The sequence below is a fragment of the Bufo gargarizans genome, chromosome 2 (assembly GCF_014858855.1).
Source record: "Bufo gargarizans isolate SCDJY-AF-19 chromosome 2, ASM1485885v1, whole genome shotgun sequence".
NCBI classification, from domain to species: Eukaryota; Metazoa; Chordata; class Amphibia; order Anura; family Bufonidae; genus Bufo; species Bufo gargarizans.
Window position 1 is genome coordinate 720,653,267 of NC_058081.1, and position 23,219 is coordinate 720,676,485.

At 57.2% G+C, this 23,219-nt stretch overlaps 1 protein-coding gene across 1 annotated transcript in view; it reads left to right on the forward strand.

Moving 5' to 3' along the window:
• ETFB (electron transfer flavoprotein subunit beta) overlaps nucleotides 1-23,219 on the forward strand; it is a 31,033-nt gene continuing 7,814 nt past the window's right edge. The window contains 2 exon segments of the mRNA XM_044282635.1: nucleotides 1-130; nucleotides 16,453-16,611. Of these exon segments, the coding sequence (XP_044138570.1) occupies nucleotides 77-130; nucleotides 16,453-16,611 (213 nt within the window). The 5' untranslated portion in view covers nucleotides 1-76.

The following is a 23,219-nucleotide window of genomic DNA, read 5'->3' on the forward strand; positions in this document are numbered from 1 at the left end:
CCGTGATTGGCGCTCGTGTCTGAGAGGGATTTGATTGGTTGGCTGCGCGGACCCTTCTATTCAGTCGGCAGGAAAGATGGCGCTGAGGGCTCTGGTCGGTGTCAAGCGGGTCATAGACTATGCAGTGAAGGTGAGACCTGCCGAGAGCTGCCTGTGAGGAGCTGGGCCGGGGTGTCAGGAGGAGGAGTGTTCCTGACATAGTATCAGGAGGAAGAGGAGGTAGTTTTGGTTGTCAGAAGGAGGAGAAGAGCTGTGTCTGGTTGTCAGAAGGAGGAGGAGAGCTGTGTCTGGTTGTCAGAAGGAGGGTAGCTGTGTCTGGTTGTCAGAAGGAGGAGGGGAGCAGTGTCTGGTTGTCAGAAGGAGGAGGGGAGCAGTGTCTGGTTGTCAGAAGGAGGAGGGGAGCAGTGTCTGGTTTTCAGAAGGAGGGTAGCTGTGTCTGGTTGTCAGAAGGAGGAGGGGAGCAGTGTCTGGTTGTCAGAAGGAGGAGGGGAGCAGTGTCTGGTTGTCAGAAGGAGGAGGGGAGCAGTGTCTGGTTGTCAGAAGGTGGAGGGGAGCTGTGTCTGGTTGTCAGAAGGAGGAGGAGAGCTGTGTCTGGTTGTCAGAAGGTGGAGGGGAGCAGTGTCTGGTTGTCAGAAGGAGGAGGGGAGCAGTGTCTGGTTGTCAGAAGGAGGAGGGGAGCAGTGTCTGGTTGTCAGAAGGAGGAGGGGAGCAGTGTCTGGTTGTCAGAAGGAGGAGGGGAGCAGTGTCTGGTTGTCAGAAGGAGGAGGGGAGCAGTGTCTGGTTGTCAGAAGGAGGAGGGGAGCAGTGTCTGGTTGTCAGAAGGTGGCGGGGAGCTGTGTCTGGTTGTCAGGAGGAGGAGGGGAGCTGTGTCTGGTTGTCGGAAGGAGGAGGAGAGCAGTGTCTGGTTGTCGGAAGGAGGAGGGGAGCAGTGTCTGGTTGTCGGAAGGAGGAGGGGAGCAGTGTCTGGTTGTCGGAAGGTGGCGGGGGGGGGCAGTGTCTGGTTGTCGGAAGGTGGCGGGGGGGGCCAGTGTCTGGTTGTCGGAAGGTGGCGGGGGGGGCCAGTGTCTGGTTGTCGGAAGGTGGCGGGGGGGCCAGTGTCTGGTTGTCGGAAGGTGGCGGGGGGGGAGCAGTGTCTGGTTGTCGGAAGGTGGCGGGGGGGGGGGCAGTGTCTGGTTGTCGGAAGGTGGCGGGGGGGGCAGTGTCTGGTTGTCGGAAGGTGGCGGGGGGGGGGCAGTGTCTGGTTGTCAGAAGGTGGCGGGGGGCAGTGTCTGGTTGTCAGAAGGTGGCGGGGGGCAGTGTCTGGTTGTCAGAAGGAGGCGGGGAGCAGTGTCTGGTTGTCAGGAGTGGTTAGGCATGTCTAGTAGTTGAGAGATAGTCGCGTCCCGCTGTCGGGAGAAGGAGTGGTCGCGTCCCGCTGATATTCGCTGTGCTTCTGCTGACCTGCTGTAGGATTGCGTCCCGCTGATATTCGCTGTGCTTCTGCTGACCTGCTGTAGGATTGCGTCCCGCTGATATTCGCTGTGCTTCTGCTGACCTGCTGTAGGATTGCGTCCAGTGACGTGCGGGGGAGGGGAGGGTGCCGGAGCAGTGATGGGTCCATGACCTTACTGAGTGGCTGCGGGGAGAGACGGTCCGGGTGCTGTGGAGACCTGGACCCTGCGGGGGAGATAGCGGAGGGCTGGCAGGGTGTGGCTGCAGGGTGCCACTGTGCGGGTGTCAGTGCCCGGTGTGTCCATGAGCCCCACAGGCAGACGTTCGGCATGTTTAGTGTGTGCTGGACACGGCCCCCCTCCGTCTGACCCTCTCCCCTGGGATTGTCCCCTAACTACCCGGAGGAGAGCCTGTTTTGGGGATCTGTGGGTAGTGGGGGGCTCGTTACCAGTCCGACCGTTTCCTCTTCTTCGTACGGATCTGAGATCTGATGCTGGTTTGTTCTGGGGGAGAACGGCAGCCCGGACCCTGGGGGTCCGCACCAGAGCTTTACCCCTCAGCCCAGCTTGTACCGCCCCCGCTGATCTGCACAGAGTGACAGACAGGTATTCCCTACCTGCAGGAAGTGAGATAAGCGTCTGCTGTGGCCCCGCTGATCACTAGAACGGGGGCCCTGTGTCCGGGTGATTGGAGCGGCAGTCTTGCATGTACACTGCTATTCTATGCAACTCTATGGCCCCCTGGAGCTAGCGGAGCCCCAGCAGTCGGGCACCCAGTCGCTTCTCCCCCATCCTGTGGATACGTGTTTGTCAAGGGTCGCCCCCGTGTACATGATCGCTGCGCGTGGTGCTGCTGCTGTGTTCCCTCCTGGAGAATTTGGTTCTAGTTGCCCCCCTTTCTTTACTGCCCTTGTCCCTCAGGTACTGATTTGAAGGGTGAGACCCGGGTGCAGGTGGCGACAGGACGGAGGGCGACCAGATAGGGGGGCATTGGGGTCGGTCAGGCTGATCATCCGCTCTTTGTGTTTTTCTGGGCAGCTCTTTCGGCTCTGTTCACATCTGTCATAAGCCGTCGCAGATTCTGTTATAAATCCAGGGCACCGCTGTGCGGCACGCTGCTCTGTACGGTGAAAGGCCAGGCTTTCTAACGAAAAACATTGACGGATCCCATTCTAGTCAGTGGGCTCCATCGGGCCGCTCCATTACTTTCGTTCCTGTGATGGATCTGAGCGGGGTCATGGCTTCCGTTACTCTGTCCCATCAGAGGAGCTGAAAAATGGGAAAAAGCGAAAAAAATGGATCCATTCCCCTTAAAGGGCATCTGTCAGCAGGTCCGTACCTGTGAAACTGAAGGCGTCTGTCAGCAGGTCCGTCCGTACCTGTGAAACTGAAGGCGTCTGTCAGCAGGTCCGTACCTGTGAAACTGAAGGCGTCTGTCAGCAGGTTCGTCCGTACCTGTGAAACTGAAGGCGTCTGTCAGCAGGTCCGTACCTGTGAAGCTGAAGGGCGCCTGTCAGCAGGTCCCTACCTGTGAAGCTGAAGGGCGCCTGTCAGCAGGCCCGTACCTGTGAAGCTGAAGGGCGCCTGTCAGCAGGCCCGTACCTGTGAAGCTGAAGGGCGCCTGTCAGCAGGCCCGTACCTGTGAAGCTGAAGGGCGCCTGTCAGCAGGCCCGTACCTGTGAAGCTGAAGGGCGCCTGTCAGCAGGCCCGTACCTGTGAAGCTGAAGGGCGCCTGTCAGCAGGCCCGTGCCTGTGAAGCTGAAGGGCGCCTGTCAGCAGGCCCGTGCCTGTGAAGCTGAAGGGCGCCTGTCAGCAGGCCCGTACCTGTGAAGCTGAAGGGCGCCTGTCAGCAGGCCCGTACCTGTGAAGCTGAAGGGCGCCTGTCAGCAGGCCCGTACCTGTGAAGCTGAAGGGCGCCTGTCAGCAGGCCCGTACCTGTGAAGCTGAAGGGCGCCTGTCAGCAGGCCCGTACCTGTGAAGCTGAAGGGCGCCTGTCAGCAGGCCCGTACCTGTGAAGCTGAAGGGCGCCTGTCAGCAGGCCCGTACCTGTGAAGCTGAAGGGCGCCTGTCAGCAGGCCCGTACCTGTGAAGCTGAAGGGCGCCTGTCAGCAGGCCCGTACCTGTGAAGCTGAAGGGCGCCTGTCAGCAGGCCCGTACCTGTTGAAGCTGAAGGGCGCCTGTCAGCAGGCCCGTACCTGTGAAGCTGAAGGGCGCCTGTCAGCAGGCCCGTACCTGTGAAGCTGAAGGGCGCCTGTCAGCAGGCCCGTACCTGTGAAGCTGAAGGGCGCCTGTCAGCAGGCCCGTACCTGTGAAGCTGAAGGGCGCCTGTCAGCAGGCCCGTACCTGTGAAGCTGAAGGGCGCCTGTCAGCAGGCCCGTACCTGTGAAGCTGAAGGGCGCCTGTCAGCAGGCCCGTACCTGTGAAGCTGAAGGGCGCCTGTCAGCAGGCCCGTACCTGTGAAGCTGAAGGGCGCCTGTCAGCAGGCCCGTACCTGTGAAGCTGAAGGGCGCCTGTCAGCAGGCCCGTACCTGTGAAGCTGAAGGGCGCCTGTCAGCAGGCCCGTACCTGTGAAGCTGAAGGGCGCCTGTCAGCAGGCCCGTACCTGTGAAGCTGAAGGGCGCCTGTCAGCAGGCCCGTACCTGTGAAGCTGAAGGGCGCCTGTCAGCAGGCCCGTACCTGTGAAGCTGAAGGCGTCTGTCAGCAGGCCCGTACCTGTGAAGCTGAAGGCCTCTGTCAGCAGGCCCGTACCTGTGAAGCTGAAGGCCTCTGTCAGCAGGCCCGTACCTGTGAAGCTGAAGGGCGCCTGTCAGCAGGCCCGTGCCTGTGAAGCTGAAGGGCGCCTGTCAGCAGGCCCGTGCCTGTGAAGCTGAAGGGCGCCTGTCAGCAGGCCCGTGCCTGTGAAGCTGAAGGGCGCCTGTCAGCAGGCCCGTGCCTGTGAAGCTGAAGGCGCCTGTCAGCAGGCCCGTGCCTGTGAAGCTGAAGGGCGCCTGTCAGCAGGCCCGTGCCTGTGAAGCTGAAGGGCGCCTGTCAGCAGGCCCGTGCCTGTGAAGCTGAAGGGCGCCTGTCAGCAGGCCCGTGCCTGTGAAGCTGAAGGGCGCCTGTCAGCAGGCCCGTGCCTGTGAAGCTGAAGGGCGCCTGTCAGCAGGCCCGTGCCTGTGAAGCTGAAGGGCGCCTGTCAGCAGGCCCGTGCCTGTGAAGCTGAAGGGCGCCTGTCAGCAGGCCCGTGCCTGTGAAGCTGAAGGGCGCCTGTCAGCAGGCCCGTGCCTGTGAAGCTGAAGGGCGCCTGTCAGCAGGCCCGTGCCTGTGAAGCTTGAAGGGCGCCTGTCAGCAGGCCCGTGCCTGTGAAGCTGAAGGGCGCCTGTCAGCAGGCCCGTGCCTGTGAAGCTGAAGGGCGCCTGTCAGCAGGCCCGTGCCTGTGAAGCTGAAGGGCGCCTGTCAGCAGGCCCGTGCCTGTGAAGCTGAAGGGCGCCTGTCAGCAGGCCCGTGCCTGTGAAGCTGAAGGGCGCCTGTCAGCAGGCCCGTGCCTGTGAAGCTGAAGGGCGCCTGTCAGCAGGCCCGTGCCTGTGAAGCTGAAGGGCGCCTGTCAGCAGGCCCGTGCCTGTGAAGCTGAAGGGCGCCTGTCAGCAGGCCCGTGCCTGTGAAGCTGAAGGGCGCCTGTCAGCAGGCCCGTGCCTGTGAAGCTGAAGGGCGCCTGTCAGCAGGCCCGTGCCTGTGAAGCTGAAGGGCGCCTGTCAGCAGGCCCGTGCCTGTGAAGCTGAAGGGCGCCTGTCAGCAGGCCCGTGCCTGTGAAGCTGAAGGGCGCCTGTCAGCAGGCCCGTGCCTGTGAAGCTGAAGGGCGCCTGTCAGCAGGCCCGTGCCTGTGAAGCTGAAGGGCGCCTGTCAGCAGGCCCGTGCCTGTGAAGCTGAAGGGCGCCTGTCAGCAGGCCCGTACCTGTGAACTGAAGGGCGCCTGTCAGCAGGCCCGTACCTGTGAAGCTGAAGGGCGCCTGTCAGCAGGCCCGTACCTGTGAAGCTGAAGGGCGCCTGTCAGCAGGCCCGTACCTGTGAAGCTGAAGGGCGCCTGTCAGCAGGCCCGTACCTGTGAAGCTGAAGGGCGCCTGTCAGCAGGCCCGTACCTGTGAAGCTGAAGGGCGCCTGTCAGCAGGCCCGTACCTGTGAAGCTGAAGGGCGCCTGTCAGCAGGCCCGTACCTGTGAAGCTGAAGGCGTCTGTCAGCAGGCCCGTACCTGTGAAGCTGAAGGCCTCTGTCAGCAGGCCCGTACCTGTGAAGCTGAAGGGCGCCTGTCAGCAGGCCCGTGCCTGTGAAGCTGAAGGGCGCCTGTCAGCAGGCCCGTGCCTGTGAAGCTGAAGGGCGCCTGTCAGCAGGCCCGTGCCTGTGAAGCTGAAGGGCGCCTGTCAGCAGGCCCGTACCTGTGAAGCTGAAGGGCGCCTGTCAGCAGGCCCGTACCTGTGAAGCTGAAGGGCGCCTGTCAGCAGGCCCGTACCTGTGAAGCTGAAGGGCGCCTGTCAGCAGGCCCGTACCTGTGAAGCTGAAGGGCGCCTGTCAGCAGGCCCGTACCTGTGAAGCTGAAGGGCGCCTGTCAGCAGGCCCGTACCTGTGAAGCTGAAGGGCGCCTGTCAGCAGGCCCGTACCTGTGAAGGCGTCTGTGTTGGTCCCATGTTCATATGTGCCGCATTGCTGAAGAAGTACAATGAGCCTCTAGGAGCAACGGGGGCGTAGCCCTTACTCCTAAGGCTCTGCTCTCTCTGCACTTTAATTGACAGGACCAGACCATGTAAATGTGATCACACCTGGTCCTGTCAATCAAAGTACAGAGGGCGCGGCATTGACATATAGAGAAGAGCCGCTAGGTGTAATGGCAACGCCCCTGTTGCTCCTAGAAGCTCATTTGCATATATTGAAACTTAATTTCTTGTGAATGGCATTGGGGGACACAGCACCACGGGTATATGCCCAGCTGCCACTAGAAACAAAAAGTGTTGGCTCTGCCCAGGTGGGCTATACCGTGGGCTATACCCTCTGCACAGGGACTAGACTAACCCGTTTTACTCTAGTGTCCGTAGGAGGCAGACTTGAGATGCTCTTTTTTCGCAGGTCTTGCTGCTTTTTATTGCTTTATTGCTGCAGGTTGGGGCTCCATCATGGGTTTCCACTGTAGTTGCACCCTCTGCGGGCGCATACTGAAGTGCCTCGCCGGTCACCCAGTCCCCATGACTGCATCCGCAGTGGCATGCCGGCATTCCCACGTAAGTGTTAAGTCTGCCAAAGGGGTGACCCTGCGGCGCCCGAAGACGTTGGACGGTGAGTATCTTCCCCTGCGTCCCTGCCCGTTCCCCCAGGTTGAGAGGAAATTCTCTTTTCTCTCCCCCTTAGGGTCCTTTCTCTTCTCTCTGGCCACTCCGTCCGCGGCCCTTATGCCCCCTCCCCCACTCACTCCCAATCCTTCCTCGCTACTCTAGTCCCCGGCTTTTTTGGGACTAGGCCGCATTTTCTCAGGTCCCTGGTGCTCTGTTTGGCCCGAGCCACCCCTCCCCGGGCACCACTTACCTCCCTCTACACTCCTCACCCAGCTCTTTCTTTCCGGAGGGCCCCCGGTCTCCCGCGGTCCGCCCCTGCTGATGGCGCTGTCTACGGCTATGCAGGACCTCATCAAGGCAGTCAGGGACGCGCTCCGCGTGCAGGAAGACCCTTCCTTCTCGGCTCAAGAATCCGTATCATTCCACTGCTCCAGGCGCCCCGCTTTGGTTTTCCCTAACTATGTGGATCTCTACGCACTCCTGGCTAAGGAGTGGTGTCACCCTGATAGGCGCCTTCAGCTTTCACAGGGTTCGGACATTCTTTCTTTTTTCCGAGGAGTCCCTAAATCTGTGGTGGGTCCCACCTCAAGTAGATCCCCAGGTGGCACGTCTGGCCAAGGCCACCACCCTTCCTCTGGCTGATGCGGCTTCCTTGTCACATCCGTCGGACAAGAGGATCAACTCTTTGGCCAAGTCTATCTTTGTGGCAGCAGGTTCCGCTATCCGTCCTGCATTCGCTGCGTCTTGAGTGGCTAAGGCCTGCCTGGTCTGGGCCAAACAGCTTATCCGGTCCTTGCCTCCCGATTCTGCCCAGGGGGAGCTCCATGCCCTTGCCTCTCAGATTCTCCAGGCATCCCGGTATCTTTGTAATGCCTCCCTGGAATTGGCCCGCCGCTCTAGCAGGGCAGCCGCTAACTCTGTGGCAATCCGGCGTACAGTCTGGCTCCGTGCCTGGGCGGCATATTCCGCCTCCAAGAAGGCCCTCATTTCTCTCCCCTTCCTAGGTGTAAGCTTTTTGGGAAGCGCTTGGAGGAGCTTATTTCCGAGGCCACGGGCGGAAAAAGTTCCCTCCTGCCCCAGAATTGCCCTCGCTGCCGCCGACTTATGCCAGCATCGCGGTCTCAGTGTTTTCGCTCCTTTCGAGATTCCTCCCATCAAGACAAAAAGACAGTCCGGCCTTTCTTTAAGGCCAAGCCCTCCTGGCACGCCCGCCCCAAGCCTTCCAAACCCGAGCCTGCAAAGACATCTTCTGCATGACGTTGTTCCCCCTCTTGTAGGGGGTCATTTGCTTGCCTTTCAAGATACCTGGCACGCAAGCGTGGACGACGCCTGGGTTCTGAAGGTCGTTTCCTTAGGATACAAAATAGAATTCCAGTCCTTCCAATCGTCGCCGGACCTGCGATATTATTTTTTTTTTTCAGGCCATTCGTTCCCTTCACACTCTTGGAGTGATAGTTTCGGTCCCAAACTCGGAACGCTTTCAAGGGTTTTACTCAAACCTCTTCACTGTTCCCAAGAAGGACGGTTCTCTTAACCCCATTTTGGATCTGAAGGCGCTTAACCATTTTGTCCGGACCCGGCACTTTCGTATGGAGTCCCTCAGATCTTTGATTGCCTCTCTGGAGCAGGGCGAGTTTCTGTCGTCCATCAACATACAGGATGCATTCGCGGTAGGTTCTCTGCATTTTCAATTTGTGGCTCTACCATTCGGCCTGGCGTCCGCCCAGAGGGTCTTTACAAAGGTATTGGCTCCCCTCATCGCCCTTCTCCGTGCCAGGGGAGTTGCAGTGATACCCTACCTGGACAATCTTTTGGTGAAGGCTCCGTCACGGGAGGACAACCTGTCCAGCCTACACATCATCCTTTTTGTACTGTCCAAGTTTGGGTGGCTGGTGAACACCCCAAGTCCTCTCTGGTTCCCTGCCAAAGAATGGATTTCCTGGGCATGGTCTTCGACACTCTCCTCGGGCGAGTGTTCCTTCCCCAGGACAAGGTAGCGTTTCTCCAGTCAGGGGTGGCTCGCCTTTGCTTACCGTCCCCTCTGCCCATCAGGACGTGCATGCACGTTTTGAGATGGATGGTTGCCACCTTCGAGGCAATCCCTATGCCCAATTCCACACCCGGCCCCTTCAGCTCTTAATCCTCGCCCGGTGGGACAAGTCTCCGTCAGGCCTCGATCGCCTGATCTGCCTTTTCCCCCCAGGTCCGCCTGAGCTTGCGTTGGTGGCTGATCCCTTGCACTGTCTCCCTCGGCAGATCCTTTCTTCCCCCACGTTGGCAGGTGATTTCCACCGATGCCAGCCTGGCGGGTTGGGGGGTGGTCTTCGGGTCTCTCACAGCCCAGGGTCAGCGGGGGAGTCTTCACTGCAGATCAAAGTCCTAGAGCTCAGCGCCAGTTCCTAGCTCTTTCCTGTTGGACTCCCCTCCTCAGCGGTCTCCTAATCCGGATCCAGACAGACAATTCCACTGCTGTGGCTTATCTGAACCACCAGGGGGCACCAGAAGCGCGGTGGTCCTGAAGGAAGCCTCCCGCATCCTGCGGGGCGGGCAGAGGAACATGTTCCCACCCTCCTCGCTGTCCACATCCCCGGAGTCGACAATTGGGCAGCAGACTTCCTCAGTCGCTAATGTCTCAACCCGGGCGAGTGGTCTCTCTACCCAGAGGTGTTTCTCCAACTCTGCCAGCGTTGGGGAACCCCAGATGTGGACCTCTTTGCCTCCCGTCTGAACCGCAAGCTTCCGCTTTACGTTGCCAGGTCTCGGGACCCTTAGGCTCTGGCAGTGGACGCCCTTGTCCTTCCATGGTCCCAGTTCAGCCTCCTGTACCTCTTCCCTCCCATTCCCCTTTATCCTCAGGTGCTCAAGCACCTTAAAATTGATCGGTTCCTGGCGATTCTGGTGGCCCCAGACTGGCCCCGCAGGGCGTGGTATGCAGAGCTTGTGTTTCTCATCGCCGACGTCCCATGGCAGCTCCCACTGCATTCCGACCTCCTTTCTCAAGGTCCGCTGTCCCACCCGAGTTTAGCTCGGCTTTATTTAACGGCGTGGCTGTTGAGGCCGCAGTCCTGAGGTTCCTCGGTTTCTGAGAGTCTGTCATTCAGACCGTGCTTCACTCACGTAAACCCCAGTCGGCCAGGTTTACCAACGTACCTTGAAGGCTTATTTTGCCTGGTGTGAATCTGGCAAGGTCCACCCTCTTCTTTTTTCCATCCCTAGGATCCTGGCTTTTCTTCAGACTGGCTTTGAGAAAGGTCTTCGTCTTGCCTCTCTCAAAGGTCAGAACTCGGCCTTGTCTGTTCTTTTCCAAAGGCCCCTGGCTTCCCGTTCCCAGGTGAAAACCTTCCTCCAGGGGGTTGCTCATTGCGTTCCCCCCTTCCGTTCTCCTGTGGAACCTTGGGATTTAAATCTTGTCTTAGACGCCCTTTAGTCCTTGTCTTAGACGCCCTTTAGTCCCACCCTTTTGAGCCCTTGAAGGAGATTTCTCTGTCTTACGTCTCCTTTAAAGTTGCCTTTCAGGTGGCGATTACCTCTATTCGCAGTCTCAGAATTAGCGGCGCTCTCTTGTCGATCCCCCTTTTTGGTGTTCCCTCTTTTCTTCCCAAGATGGTTTCTTCATTCCACATTAACAAGGAAATAGTTCTGCCCTCTTTCTGCCCCAACCCTTCTCATCTCAGAGAGCAGTCCCTCCACCGCCTGGATGTTGTTCAGGCACTTCAGCTGTATATTCAGTTGATAGAGTCCTTCCGTTGTTCTGACTCCCTCTTTGTGGTTCCCGAGGGCCCCTGTAAGGGTTTACAATCCTCCAAAGCCACCATCTCCCGCTGAAATCGGTCGGCTGTTAAGGAAGCCTATGTGGCGAAGGGTCGTGTTCCCCCTTTTCGATTGACCGCTCACTCCACTAGGGCGGTCGGGGCTTCTTGGGCGGTCCTGCATCAGACCTCGGCTTCCCTGGTCTGTAAAGCCGCCACCTGGGCCTCAGTTCACACGTTTTCAAAGTTTTACTACATCCATTCCCTGGCCTCTGCTGATGCCAGTCTGGGTCGCAAGGTTCTGCAAGCGGCTGTGCGTTAGGTGCTCCGCATGGCTGTATCTTCCCTTCCTCGGGGACTGCTTTGGGACGTCCCATGGTGCTGTGTCCCCCAATGCCGTTCACGAAAAAAATGGATTTTTGAAAATCCTTTTCTCGTTGGATGCATTGGGGGACACAGATTCCCCCTTGTTGTTTCGTTCTTTGTTCAGGTTTTCCCGGATTCTTTGTTGATGGTCATCTCTCTGATTTAGGACATGTTGTCTTCTCTGGTTGTTCTGGTTTTTGGTGCCCCTATTGCTTTAGTACCAACTGGTTAGTCTAGTGCCTGTGCAGAGGGTATAGCCCACCTGGGCCGAGCCAACACTTTTTTTTTTCTTTCTAGTGGCAGCTGGGCATATACCCATGGTACTGTGTCCCCCAATGCATCCAACGAGAAAAGGATTTTACGGTAAGTACAAAAATCCATTTTTTTCTCAGCAATGTGGGCACATATGAACATGAGACCAACACGTGCCTTCAGCTGCCGAGCGCACATGTAACAGGTCCAGCCGATGTCAGGCTGGTGCTCCGGCCATATATCTCCATCCGTTGCCCATAGAAAACATCTATACCTCCCTGGACTTGTTTGGCTGTGGTCCTAGGTCTAGCGCCTCCTGCTGCACCTCTCTTATGGAGAAGAATATACTGATGTACACCTGACGAAGGGTTAACGTTTGCCGTATACCCCGAGAGCTTTCCCAGCATGCATGCCGAATGCAGATGAACAGCGCCTTACAGTGTGGGACTTGCTGCTGCGCGGCTTCTGGTAAAGTTGTCCCTAAGGTTACTTTCACATCTGCGTTTTCAATTCCGCTGTTTAGATCCGTCATAGGGTCTCAATAGCGGAAGAAAACGCTTCAGTTTTGTCCCAATTCATTGTCAATAGAGACAAAACTGAACGGAACAGAGTCACCAGAATGTATTTGGTGCTGTTTGGTTGCGTCCCGATCGCGGACAGAATAATGCTGCAAGCAGCGTTTTTCTGTCCGCAATGTGGTGCGGAGCAAGACGGGTCCGTCCTGACACACAATGCAAGTCAATGGGGATGGATCCGTTTTCTCTGACGCTATAGAAAACTGATCCATCATGGCTGAGTAAGACATAATACAACCGGATCCGTTTATGACGGATGCAGGTCGTTGTATTATTGTAACGGAAGCGTTTTTGCAGATCCATGACTGATCCGCAAAAAACGCTAATGTGAAAGTAGCCTTACACATATGTATGCTCCATCTGTAGGGGCTTTAGAAGCTGAGATACGGGGCACTGTCTGCTGGGGTCTCGCACTGGGAAACTGCTCAAACTGGAATCTTCTTAACCCTTTATGGCTTCTTTCACACTGTCGGTAGGATTCTCCGGTAGGCTGTTCTGGCAGGGGGGTCCGTACTAACGTTTGCACACGTGTGCTGCCCGAAGTCCGCTCCGGCCCCGTTCACTATAGGCTGTTCATTCATGGAAATAATAATGCACTAACACAATAGATGCAAACATTATCTGCGGACTAAGCCCTCACTCTGAGACCCTTAGGGTCCATTCAGACGTCTGTAGAATCTCCAATTATCTGCAACGGGTGCGGACCAATTCATTCTCTGGGGCCGGAAGAGATGTGGAGAGCACACTATGTGCTCTCCGCATCTACATTTCCAGAGCGCGGCCCCGATCTTCCGGTCCGCGGCTCCTCAAGAAAATAGAGCACGTCCTATTCTTGTTCGCAATTGCGGACAAGAATAGGCATTTCTATGGGGGGTGCCGGCCGGGTGTATTGCGGATCCGCAATGCACTGCAGACGTCTAAATGGAGCCCTAGCCAATATATTTTGATCAAAACACATCTGTGCCCACCTACCAGCGCCGCGGTGATCTCGGGTCAGGCAGGTCCTACGCTAAACCTACCTATGCCGTTGGGCATCTATATTCAGGAGAGCAGACCCTGCACATATAGTGTGCTGCCCCGAGTCACCTCTATGTGCATCCAGCCACCAATGGGAGGAGGACCTTTATGTACCACCGAATCCAGGTCGCCTGTGGGATAGGGATAAACGTATGTGCTTTAAGGAGTGGCACCTTCAGGTGTGACTGCGCTCCCATTGTCTGGGGGGTAGCATTCTTGTGCCCCAACTATCTATTAGGTGACCTGGATTCGGTGGTGCATATAGGTGTGTCCTCCTTCTCTCGTTGGTGGCTGGATGCACATAGAGGTGACTCGGAGCAGCACACTACATGTGCAGGGTCTGCTCTCCTGAATATAGATGTACAGAGTAGGACCTGCCTGACCTGAGACCACCGCGGCGCTGGTAGGTGGGCACAGATGTGTTTTGATCAAAATATATTGGCTGAGAGTCTCAGATTTTATCCCCAGAGTGAGGGCCTAGTCCTGTGTTATGTTTGCATCTATTGTTTTAGTGCATTATTTTCCGTGATCTTATGTCGCCATGTACATCCGCACATTCAGTTATCATATCGTGCAGGATGTTTTGTATCTTTTTCTGTGATTATTTTATTTTTCACTATAGGCTGTTGCCGGACAATCCTAACGCCAGTGTGAAAGAGGCCTGCTTGTGGTGAGGGAATCGTGGGGCGAGACGACCCGATTCCCAGACGGCCACGCCGCTTCGGCTCCGCGCACATCACCGTTTAGCTTTCCGTTCTTCTGATCCATCAGAAGAAGAGAAAAAAAGAAAAAACGGATCCTGTTGCATCCGTTATTGGTTTGAGCCAACTGATCTCAGACGAATGACAACTGGTAAAACAGGATCCGTGTTTTTTTTTTTTTTTTACAGAATCCTGTTTTTCTGACTGATCATAAGAACGGAAAGCTAAACAGTGATGTGAACTCTTCCTGTGATATTGGGGGGCGCCCCCCTCGTCTTTCAGCCCTCGCTCTGTTAGTCTGTAATCGCCCCCGTAGAGACTTTCATGAAGAAGCGAGAAATGGACGCTCGGCGGTGGCGGCTCTGATGTGCTGTATTAGTAATTACTGATTGATGGGTTAATGCGCCCCCTAGTGTCGCACTGTGGAAGTCGTCGAGGACAGTTGTGCGAATGTGGAAACCTAAGAGGCCGGTAATGAGGAAAGTCTGTGATCTGTGTTAAAGGGGAAGTCCATGCCCCCCCCCATCACTGTGTTATCCATTTGTCCCGTGAGGAAGGAGTAAGCCATACGGTCTCCCCCGCTATATTAGCCAGAGCTGTTCAGCCACACCATGAGGCATGTTATTTCTGTGCAGGGAGGTGGGGGATAAGCGGCTGCCAGGGTCACGACTACGCTTCTCTTTGAGGAAACCAGTAGGACCGGGGCGACGTTAGATGACCGTAGGGGGTGCAGAGTAACAGTAATGGCAGCCATCTCTGCACCAACCCTTGTGTGCCACTGTCTCCTGACTGAACTAGGAAGCTCAGGATGAACAGTGCTGTAGGCCCTGTCCAGGTAAGGGACTGCTGCAGCCCCGAGGATAACCCTCCCTGGTTACCCAGCAGCCCAGTAATGACGCCGCTTCTTCATTCAGCATGTTAGGCAGTTGCGCCCCATTCTTTAGAGAGGCTGCCCCCCTGTTATAGGCCGAGGAGCCTTCTGGTCCTCTGTTGCTCTTCCCTCCAGTCTGCAGTGGCTGATAACAGAGGACACTAGTTACGGGGACTGGCGGCCGGTGCAGACGTCTTCCCGCCGAGATCCGTCAGTGACTTTAGGAACTAATGAGGCGTCTTGAGCGGCGGATCGGGGGCGGCGGATTATTTGTCGCTTCCCTTCTGATGGTGAAGTGTCGTCTGCTGATGATGGAGCGGCAGCTGTCGGTCGCCACAGATGATTTGTATGTAAATGGCGCCTTCGCCGCTGATCTCCATCCTTTTATTTTCAGCTTTTGTTGTTTGTAATGAAAGGATTCGCAGATTTTCTCAGCGAGGACGCCTCCACCGTCTGGGCGAGCGCGAGGCACCATCAGCCGGCTCCTTGAGGCACAATTTATTCCTTATTTGTCGTAATGCGGAGCAGATTCCCTCTCTAAGCCGCGTGTCTGTTATGGATGAGCAGAGCCGGCGGCGGCGGGGGGTTATTAGAGGGCTACATCAGAAGACCCCACAGAGGCAGACATCATGGATCCATCTAAGGGTTAAACTCCCATTAAGTCCCCAGTTCCCTGCACTGCATTGCTAAAATGTACCCCAATGATGTCCCCCCCCCCGATTCTGCTCTCCTAGGTCCTTCTGAGAGCACTGTTCATCCTGATCCACCTGCTACATGAATAGAATTCCTGACATTAATATGTTATGCTTAGCACTGATGGGGGGGCGGAGCATGACACGGATTCCAGAGAGAAGTTTCTTTTGTCAGGCCCCACCCCCTCAGGCCCTGCACTAGGCATTACACAATATCCATTTTCTTCAGGGTCCTGGCAGAGATCAGCGGTGGAGCCGATCGTTATTTTTCTTTTTTTCTTAGCATGCTGAGAGTTGTAGTTAAAGGGATCCAGTGTCTCTTTGTTCACCCCTTAATGATCAGTACTGTTGGGCCCCTGACATGACCCTCCAGGGCACAGTGCAGTCACCGCTGACTGTATTTTCATGATCTTTTTCAGGGCAGTATGAGTCGGGGCGCCCTCTGCAGGTCTCTTTCTGAAGCCACTGCCGCGTCCATTAATATTTAGTCGGTCACCTGACGATCGATGCGTGTGCACATACTGTGTGCGGTTCCATGTTGTATTTCCGCCTCGTGTCCACCAGGTGGAGCTCCAGCGCCTCAGAAGCGCCCGTCGGCTGCGGTCCTTTTTCCCTTCCCCTTGGCACAGATGAGATTTGCTTGAACATGCTCCTTATCTGGTTGCGGCCCTATCAGAGGAGGTTGTGATAGTAGAGGTGTTCTCCTGTCTGCAGCGCGCCCGTCCCCTCCTGGCGTCTGTCCACGGCTCGCCACCAGCACGTCCTTCACATGCACTTCAAGGTCCAGATTGAATGAATGTTTAACCTCTGCTGCAGGTGGGAGGCAGGGAAGCGCTCCGGCCTCTCAACACGCCGAATTCTGCTGACGCGGGAGAACCGTCTAGATGGCGTAAAACGCGTTTCTTGTGCATAATTGGAGAATGAATCATTAACGAGCAATAAAAATAACGTGCGCTCCTGAGAATTGAGTACCCCCAGCGCGTGGAATGAGGCACGGTGACGTACATGGTGTGACGTAGGTGATGAGCGGCAGGACACGTCCGGGGCTTTCGTCCAGCCAAGTAATATTGCTCTGTGTGTCAGTCTTTACAACAGTTTTGGTATTGTGTTCATGAACCAGGAGGTTTTGGATGAACATTGCTGTGCGTGGAATGGCAGAAGGGCAGTATACCTTTGGGGGTGTACAGAGGAAGGAGATCAGTTTCTATTCCACTCAGCAAGCGGAGATCCTGATGGATGGTGAGGAACTGAAACATGAACTCTATTAGAAAGTTGCAGGACAGTGGTGGCCCCTATGGCGCACTTGCTGTACATCCCCGGAGCTATAGACGGTGCGGGGTCCGGTGATGTTTTGGTGATCTTGGCGTCCATTCTGCCTTCTCCTGTTTTCTCTTTGCTCTCGGCAGCGCGTCTCCCACTCTGGTATGGTGCCGCCTAGATGGGCAGTATGGGGGGGTGTACCCACAGTACTAATAACCCACCGTTACCTCTCTGTTCCTCAGGTCCGAGTGAAGCCTGATAAGACCGGCGTGGTCACCGATGGTGTGAAACACTCCATGAACCCGTTCTGCGAGATCGCTGTGGAAGAAGCCGTCAGATTAAAGGAGAAGAAGATCGTCAGCGAGATCATCGCAGTCAGCTGTGGCCCCCAGCAATGCCAGGTATGGAACGTCTGTGCCAGCTGTGACCCCCAGCAATGCCAGGCATAGAACATCTGTGCAAGCTGTTGCCCTAAGCAGTATCGGTTATGGAACGTCTGTGGCCCCCCAGCAGTGTCAGGTATGGAATGTCTGTGCCAGCTGTTGCCCTAAGCAGTATCGGTTATGGAACGTCTGTGGCCCCCCAGCAGTGTCAGGTATGGAACGTCTGTGCCAGCTGTGGCCCCCCAGCAGTGTCAGGTATGGAACGTCTGTGCCAGCTGTGGCCCCCAGCAATGCCAGGTATAGAACATCTTTGCCATCTGTGGCCCCCAGCAGTGCCAGGTATGGAACGTCTGTGCCATCTGTGACCCCCAGCAATGCCAGGCATAGAACATCTGTGCAAGCTGTTGCCCTAAGCAGTATCGGTTATGGAACGTCTGTGGCCCCCCAGCAGTGTCAGGTATGGAATGTCTGTGCCAGCTGTGGCCCCTAGCAGTGTCAGGTATGGAATGTCTGTGCCAGCTGTGGCCCCTAGCAGTGTCAGGTATGGAATGTCTGTGCCAGCTGTGGCCCCCCAGCAGTGTCAGGTATGGAATGTCTGTGCCAGCTGTGGCCCCTAGCAGTGTCAGGTATGGAATGTCTGTGCCAGCTGTGGCCCCTAGCAGTGTCAGGTATGGAATGTCTGTGCCAGCTGTGGCCCCCCAGCAGCGTCAGGTATGGAATGTCTGTGCCAGCTGTGGCCCCCCAGCAGCGTCAGGTATGGAATGTCTGTGCCAGCTGTGGCCCCCCAGCAGCGTCAGGTATGGAATGTCTGTGCCAGCTGTGGCCCCCCAGCAGTGTCAGGTATGGAACGTCTGTGCCAGCTGTGGCCACCAGCAATGCCAGGTATGGAATGTCTGTGCCAGCTGTGGCCCCCCAGCAGCGTCAGGTATGGAATGTCTGTGCCAGCTGTGGCCCCCCAGCAGCGTCAGGTATGGAATGTCTGTGCCAGCTGTGGCCCCCCAGCAGCGTCAGGTATGGAATGTCTGTGCCAGCTGTGGCCCCCCAGCAGTGTCAGGTATGGAACGTCTGTGCCAGCTGTGGCCACCAGCAATGCCAGGTATGGAATGTCTGTGCCAGCTGTGGCCACCAGCAATGCCAGGTATGGAATGTCTGTGCCAGCTGTGGCCCCCAGCAATGCCAGGTATGGAATGTCTGTGCCAGCTGTGGCCCCCAGCAATGCCAGGTATGGAATGTCTGTGCCAGCTGTGGCCCCCAGCAATGCCAGGTATGGAATGTCTGTGCCAGCTGTGGCCCCCAGCAATGCCAGGTATGGAATGTCTGTGCCAGCTGTGGCCCCCAGCAATGCCAGGTATGGAATGTCTGTGCCAGCTGTGGCCCCCAGCAATGCCAGGTATGGAATGTCTGTGCCAGCTGTGGCCCCCAGCAATGCCAGGTATGGAACATCTGTGCCAGCTGTGGCCCCCAGCAATGCCAGGCATGGAACATCTGTGCAAGCTGTGGCCCCCAGCAGTATCAGGTATGGAACGTCTGTGCAAGCTGTGGCCCCTAGCAGTGTCAGGTATGGAACGTCTGTGCGAGCTGTGGCCCCTAGCAGCGTCAGGTATGGAATGTCTGTGCCAGCTGTGGCCCCCCAGCAGCGTCAGGTATGGAATGTCTGTGCCAGCTGTGGCCCCCCAGCAGCGTCAGGTATGGAATGTCTGTGCCAGCTGTGGCCCCCCAGCAGCGTCAGGTATGGAATGTCTGTGCCAGCTGTGGCCCCCCAGCAGTGTCAGGTATGGAACGTCTGTGCCAGCTGTGGCCACCAGCAATGCCAGGTATGGAATGTCTGTGCCAGCTGTGGCCCCCCAGCAGCGTCAGGTATGGAATGTCTGTGCCAGCTGTGGCCCCCCAGCAGCGTCAGGTATGGAATGTCTGTGCCAGCTGTGGCCCCCCAGCAGCGTCAGGTATGGAATGTCTGTGCCAGCTGTGGCCCCCCAGCAGTGTCAGGTATGGAACGTCTGTGCCAGCTGTGGCCACCAGCAATGCCAGGTATGGAATGTCTGTGCCAGCTGTGGCCACCAGCAATGCCAGGTATGGAATGTCTGTGCCAGCTGTGGCCCCCAGCAATGCCAGGTATGGAATGTCTGTGCCAGCTGTGGCCCCCAGCAATGCCAGGTATGGAATGTCTGTGCCAGCTGTGGCCCCCAGCAATGCCAGGTATGGAATGTCTGTGCCAGCTGTGGCCCCCAGCAATGCCAGGTATGGAATGTCTGTGCCAGCTGTGGCCCCCAGCAATGCCAGGTATGGAATGTCTGTGCCAGCTGTGGCCCCCAGCAATGCCAGGTATGGAATGTCTGTGCCAGCTGTGGCCCCCAGCAATGCCAGGTATGGAATGTTTGTGCCAGCTGTGGCCCCCCCCCCAGCAGTGTCAGGTATGGAACGTCTGTGCCAGCTGTGGCCCCCCCCCAGCAGTGTCAGGTATGGAACGTCTGTGGCCCTAAGCAGTATCAGGTATGGAACGTCTGTGCCAGCTGTGGCCCCCAGCAGTGTCAGGTATGGAACGTCTGTGGCAGTTGTGGCCCCTGGCAGTATCAGGTATGGAATTTCTGTGCCAGCTGTGGCCCCCAGCAATGCCAGGTATGGAATGTTTGTGACAGTTGTGGCCCCCAGCAGTGTCAGGTATGGAAAGGCTGTGCCAGCTGTGGCCCCTGGCAGTGTCGGGTATGGAATTTCTGTGCCAGCTGTGGCCCCCAGCAGTGTGGGGTATGGAACGTCTGTGCCAGCTGTGGCCCCCAGCAGTGTGGGGTATGGAACGTCTGTGCCAGCTGTGGCCCCCAGCAGTGTGGGGTATGGAACGTCTGTGCCAACTGTGGCCCCCAGCAGTGTCAGGTATGGAACGTCTGTGCCAGCTGTGGCCCCCAGCAGTGTCAGGTATGGAACGTCTGTGCCAGCTGTGGCCCCCAGTGATGTCCGTACAAAAGATGCAGCTCTTCACCGTCCAGCCATAACATTAATACCGGTGCAGTGGCTCCCGCTGATTACCTGGTGGCAGTTGCGGGGGAGGGGGGGATATATTGAGCAGCAAGTGAGCGGTCAGTTGTGATGTGTTAGAAGCAGGAAAATGAGCAAGCGGAAGGGTCTGAGGTCAAGGGCCAAACTGTGAGGTGTAGAGGACTGGTCGCTATGTGGTGGTTGTATCTGCCAAAGGAAGGACCAGCGGTGACCCAGCGACAGGGGCAAGATCGCTAACACTGAGTGGTGTGGGGATGAAGGCTAGCCGTCTGGGCAATCCCACACAAGAGCCGCTATAGGGCAGAGTGCTGACAACATTCCTGCATCCGATGACAGGTGTCAGGGCCGATAGGGACAGGGAGTATGGGGCGGTGTAGCTGCAGGCCGGTCAGAGGGCTCAGGGTCCCCTGAACTGGACCATGGAGCAGAGGAAGAAGCCTGGTCTGATGACTCGGGTTACATCATGTGGACAGCCGGGGGCGTCACTTACCTGCAGAGGAGATGGCACCAGGTGCAGTATGGGAAGAAGACGGCCGGGGGCGTCACTTACCTGCAGAGGAGATGGCACCAGGTGCAGTATGGGAAGAAGACGGCCGGGGGCGTGTGCGTCACTTACCTGGAGAGGAGATGGCACCAGGTGCAGTATGGGAAGAAGACGGCCGGGGGCATGTGTGTCACTTACCTGCAGAGGAGATGGCACCAGGTGCAGTATGGGAAGAAGACGGCCGGGGGCGTGTGCGTCACTTACCTGCAGAGGAGATGGCACCAGGTGCCGTATGGGAAGAAGACGGCCGGGGGCATGTGTGTCACTTACCTGCAGAGGAGATGGCACCAGGTGCCGTATGGGAAGAAGACGGCCGGGGGCATGTGTGTCACTTACCTGCAGAGGAGATGGCACCAGGTGCAGTATGGGAAGAAGACGGCCGGGGGCGTGTGCGTCACTTACCTGGAGAGGAGATGGCACCAGGTGCAGTATGGGAAGAAGACGGCCGGGGGCATGTGCGTCACTTACCTGGAGAGGAGATGGCACCAGGTGCAGTATGGAAAGAAGACGGCCGGGGGCGTGTGCGTCACTTACCTGGAGAGGAGATGGCACCAGGTGCAGTATGGGAAGAAGACGGCCGGGGGCGTGTGCGTCACTTACCTGGAGAGGAGATGGCACCAGGTGCAGTATGGGAAGAAGACGGCCGGGGGCGTGTGCGTCACTTACCTGCAGAGGAGATGGCACCAGGTGCAGTATGGGAAGAAGACGGCCGGGGGCGTGTGCGTCACTTACCTGCAGAGGAGATGGCACCAGGTGCCGTATGGGAAGAAGACGGCCGGGGGCGTGTGCGTCACTTACCTGCAGAGGAGATGGCACCAGGTGCAGTATGGGAAGAAGACGGCCGGGGGCATGTGCGTCACTTACCTGCAGAGGAGATGGCACCAGGTGCAGTATGGGAAGAAGACGGCCGGGGGCGTGTGCGTCACTTACCTGCAGAGGAGATGGCACCAGGTGCAGTATGGGAAGAAGACGGCCGGGGGCGTGTGCGTCACTTACCTGCAGAGGAGATGGCACCAGGTGCAGTATGGGAAGAAGACGGCCGGGGGCGTGTGCGTCACTTACCTGCAGAGGAGATGGCACCAGGTGCAGTATGGGAAGAAGACGGCCGGGGGCGTGTGCGTCACTTACCTGCAGAGGAGATGGCACCAGGTGCCGTATGGGAAGAAGACGGCCGGGGGCGTGTGCGTCACTTACCTGCAAAGGAGATGGCACCAGGTGCCGTATGGGAAGAAGACGGCCGGGGGCGTGTGCGTCACTTACCTGCAGAGGAGATGGCACCAGGTGCAGTATGGGAAGAAGACGGCCGGGGGCATGTGCGTCACTTACCTGCAGAGGAGATGGCACCAGGTGCCGTATGGGAAGAAGACGGCCGGGGGCGTGTGCGTCACTTACCTGCAGAGGAGATGGCACCAGGTGCAGTATGGGAAGAAGACGGCCGGGGCGTGTGCGTCACTTACCTGCAGAGGAGATGGCACCAGGTGCCGTATGGGAAGAAGACGGCCGGGGGCGTGTGCGTCACTTACCTGCAGAGGAGATGGAACCAGGTGCAGTATGGGAAGAAGACGGCCGGGGGCGTGTGCGTCACTTACCTGCAGAGGAGATGGCACCAGGTGCAGTATGGGAAGAAGACGGCCGGGGGCGTGTGCGTCACTTACCTGCAGAGGAGATGGCACCAGGTGCCGTATGGGAAGAAGACGGCCGGGGGCGTGTGCGTCACTTACCTGGAGAGGAGATGGCACCAGGTGCAGTATGGGAAGTAGACGGCCGGGGGCGTGTGCGTCACTTACCTGCAGAGGAGATGGAACCAGGTGCAGTATGGGAAGAAGACGGCCGGGGCGTGTGCGTCACTTACCTGCAGAGGAGATGGCACCAGGTGCAGTATGGGAAGAAGACGGCCGGGGGCGTGTGCGTCACTTACCTGGAGAGGAGATGGCACCAGGTGCAGTATGGGAAGAAGACGGCCGGGGGCGTGTGCGTCACTTACCTGCAGAGGAGATGGCACCAGGTGCAGTATGGGAAGAAGACGGCCGGGGGCGTGTGCGTCACTTACCTGGAGGGTGCAGTATGGGAAGAAGACGGACTGGTCTGATGAATCATGTGGACGGCCTGGCGCGTGTGTCACTTACCTGGGGAAGAGATGATTTGTTGGGGTAATGTGCTGCAGGAAACCTTGGATGTGTCACGTACCACCTACCTGAAATTGTACAGATAAGTGCCCGCTATCAGAAGGATGGTGTTCAGACTGCCTTCCCTACATTCATGCTCTCGGAGATGTGGCACACCGTCCTGTGGGCTCCCGATGCTGCAGCTTGGGCTGAGGGAATACAAATCATACAGGCTAGTCTTGGGGTCCATTCACACGTCCGTATCATGCGGACCGTACATCGCCGGCACTATTATAGTATGCCTATTCTTGTCCGCAATTGCACACAAGAATATGACATATTCAATTTTTTTTGGGAACGGAAATGCGGACCCGGAAGTGCAGGTCTGCATTTCCGGAGCCAGGCCGCACATCGTGTGGCCTCATAGAAATGAATGGGTCCGCAATTCCGTTCCGCAAAATGCGGAACGAAATTGCGGATGTGTGAATGGGGCCTTAGGGTGGCACTCCGCTATTATCCAGGTGTTCATATTGCACAGCATGGTGGTGTCACAGCCTGGAGTACAGCTGGAGCGAGCCTTAAGCCTCCATATTTATAAAGTGACCTGGTGGGGGAGTGGGGGGGGGGTAAATGCTGCAGTATAAAGCATCAGGGGAGACAGATGCACGAGCCGAGGTTCTGCAGCGTCTCCAGGAGCCAGCGGTACGGGGGATGGGCAGTGACGTCAGCCCCTGGGGTTTGTTAGAAGGGAAAGTTCATGGAGTATGGAAAACCATTAAAAGGGCCATAAATCTCCTCGATTGGGGGGGGGGGGTCAGTACAGCATCGGCCGTGTTAACACTAACATCACATGACAGAGAATGCCGGGACTCTGAGAATGTGCTTTGCTTTACTGTTCTCCAGTCACCTCCAAAGCTGCAGTCGGATTCCTTCTGGTTACCAAAGAGCGCAGTGCATTGTGGGAGCTCACAGCTTTGGGGTTCATT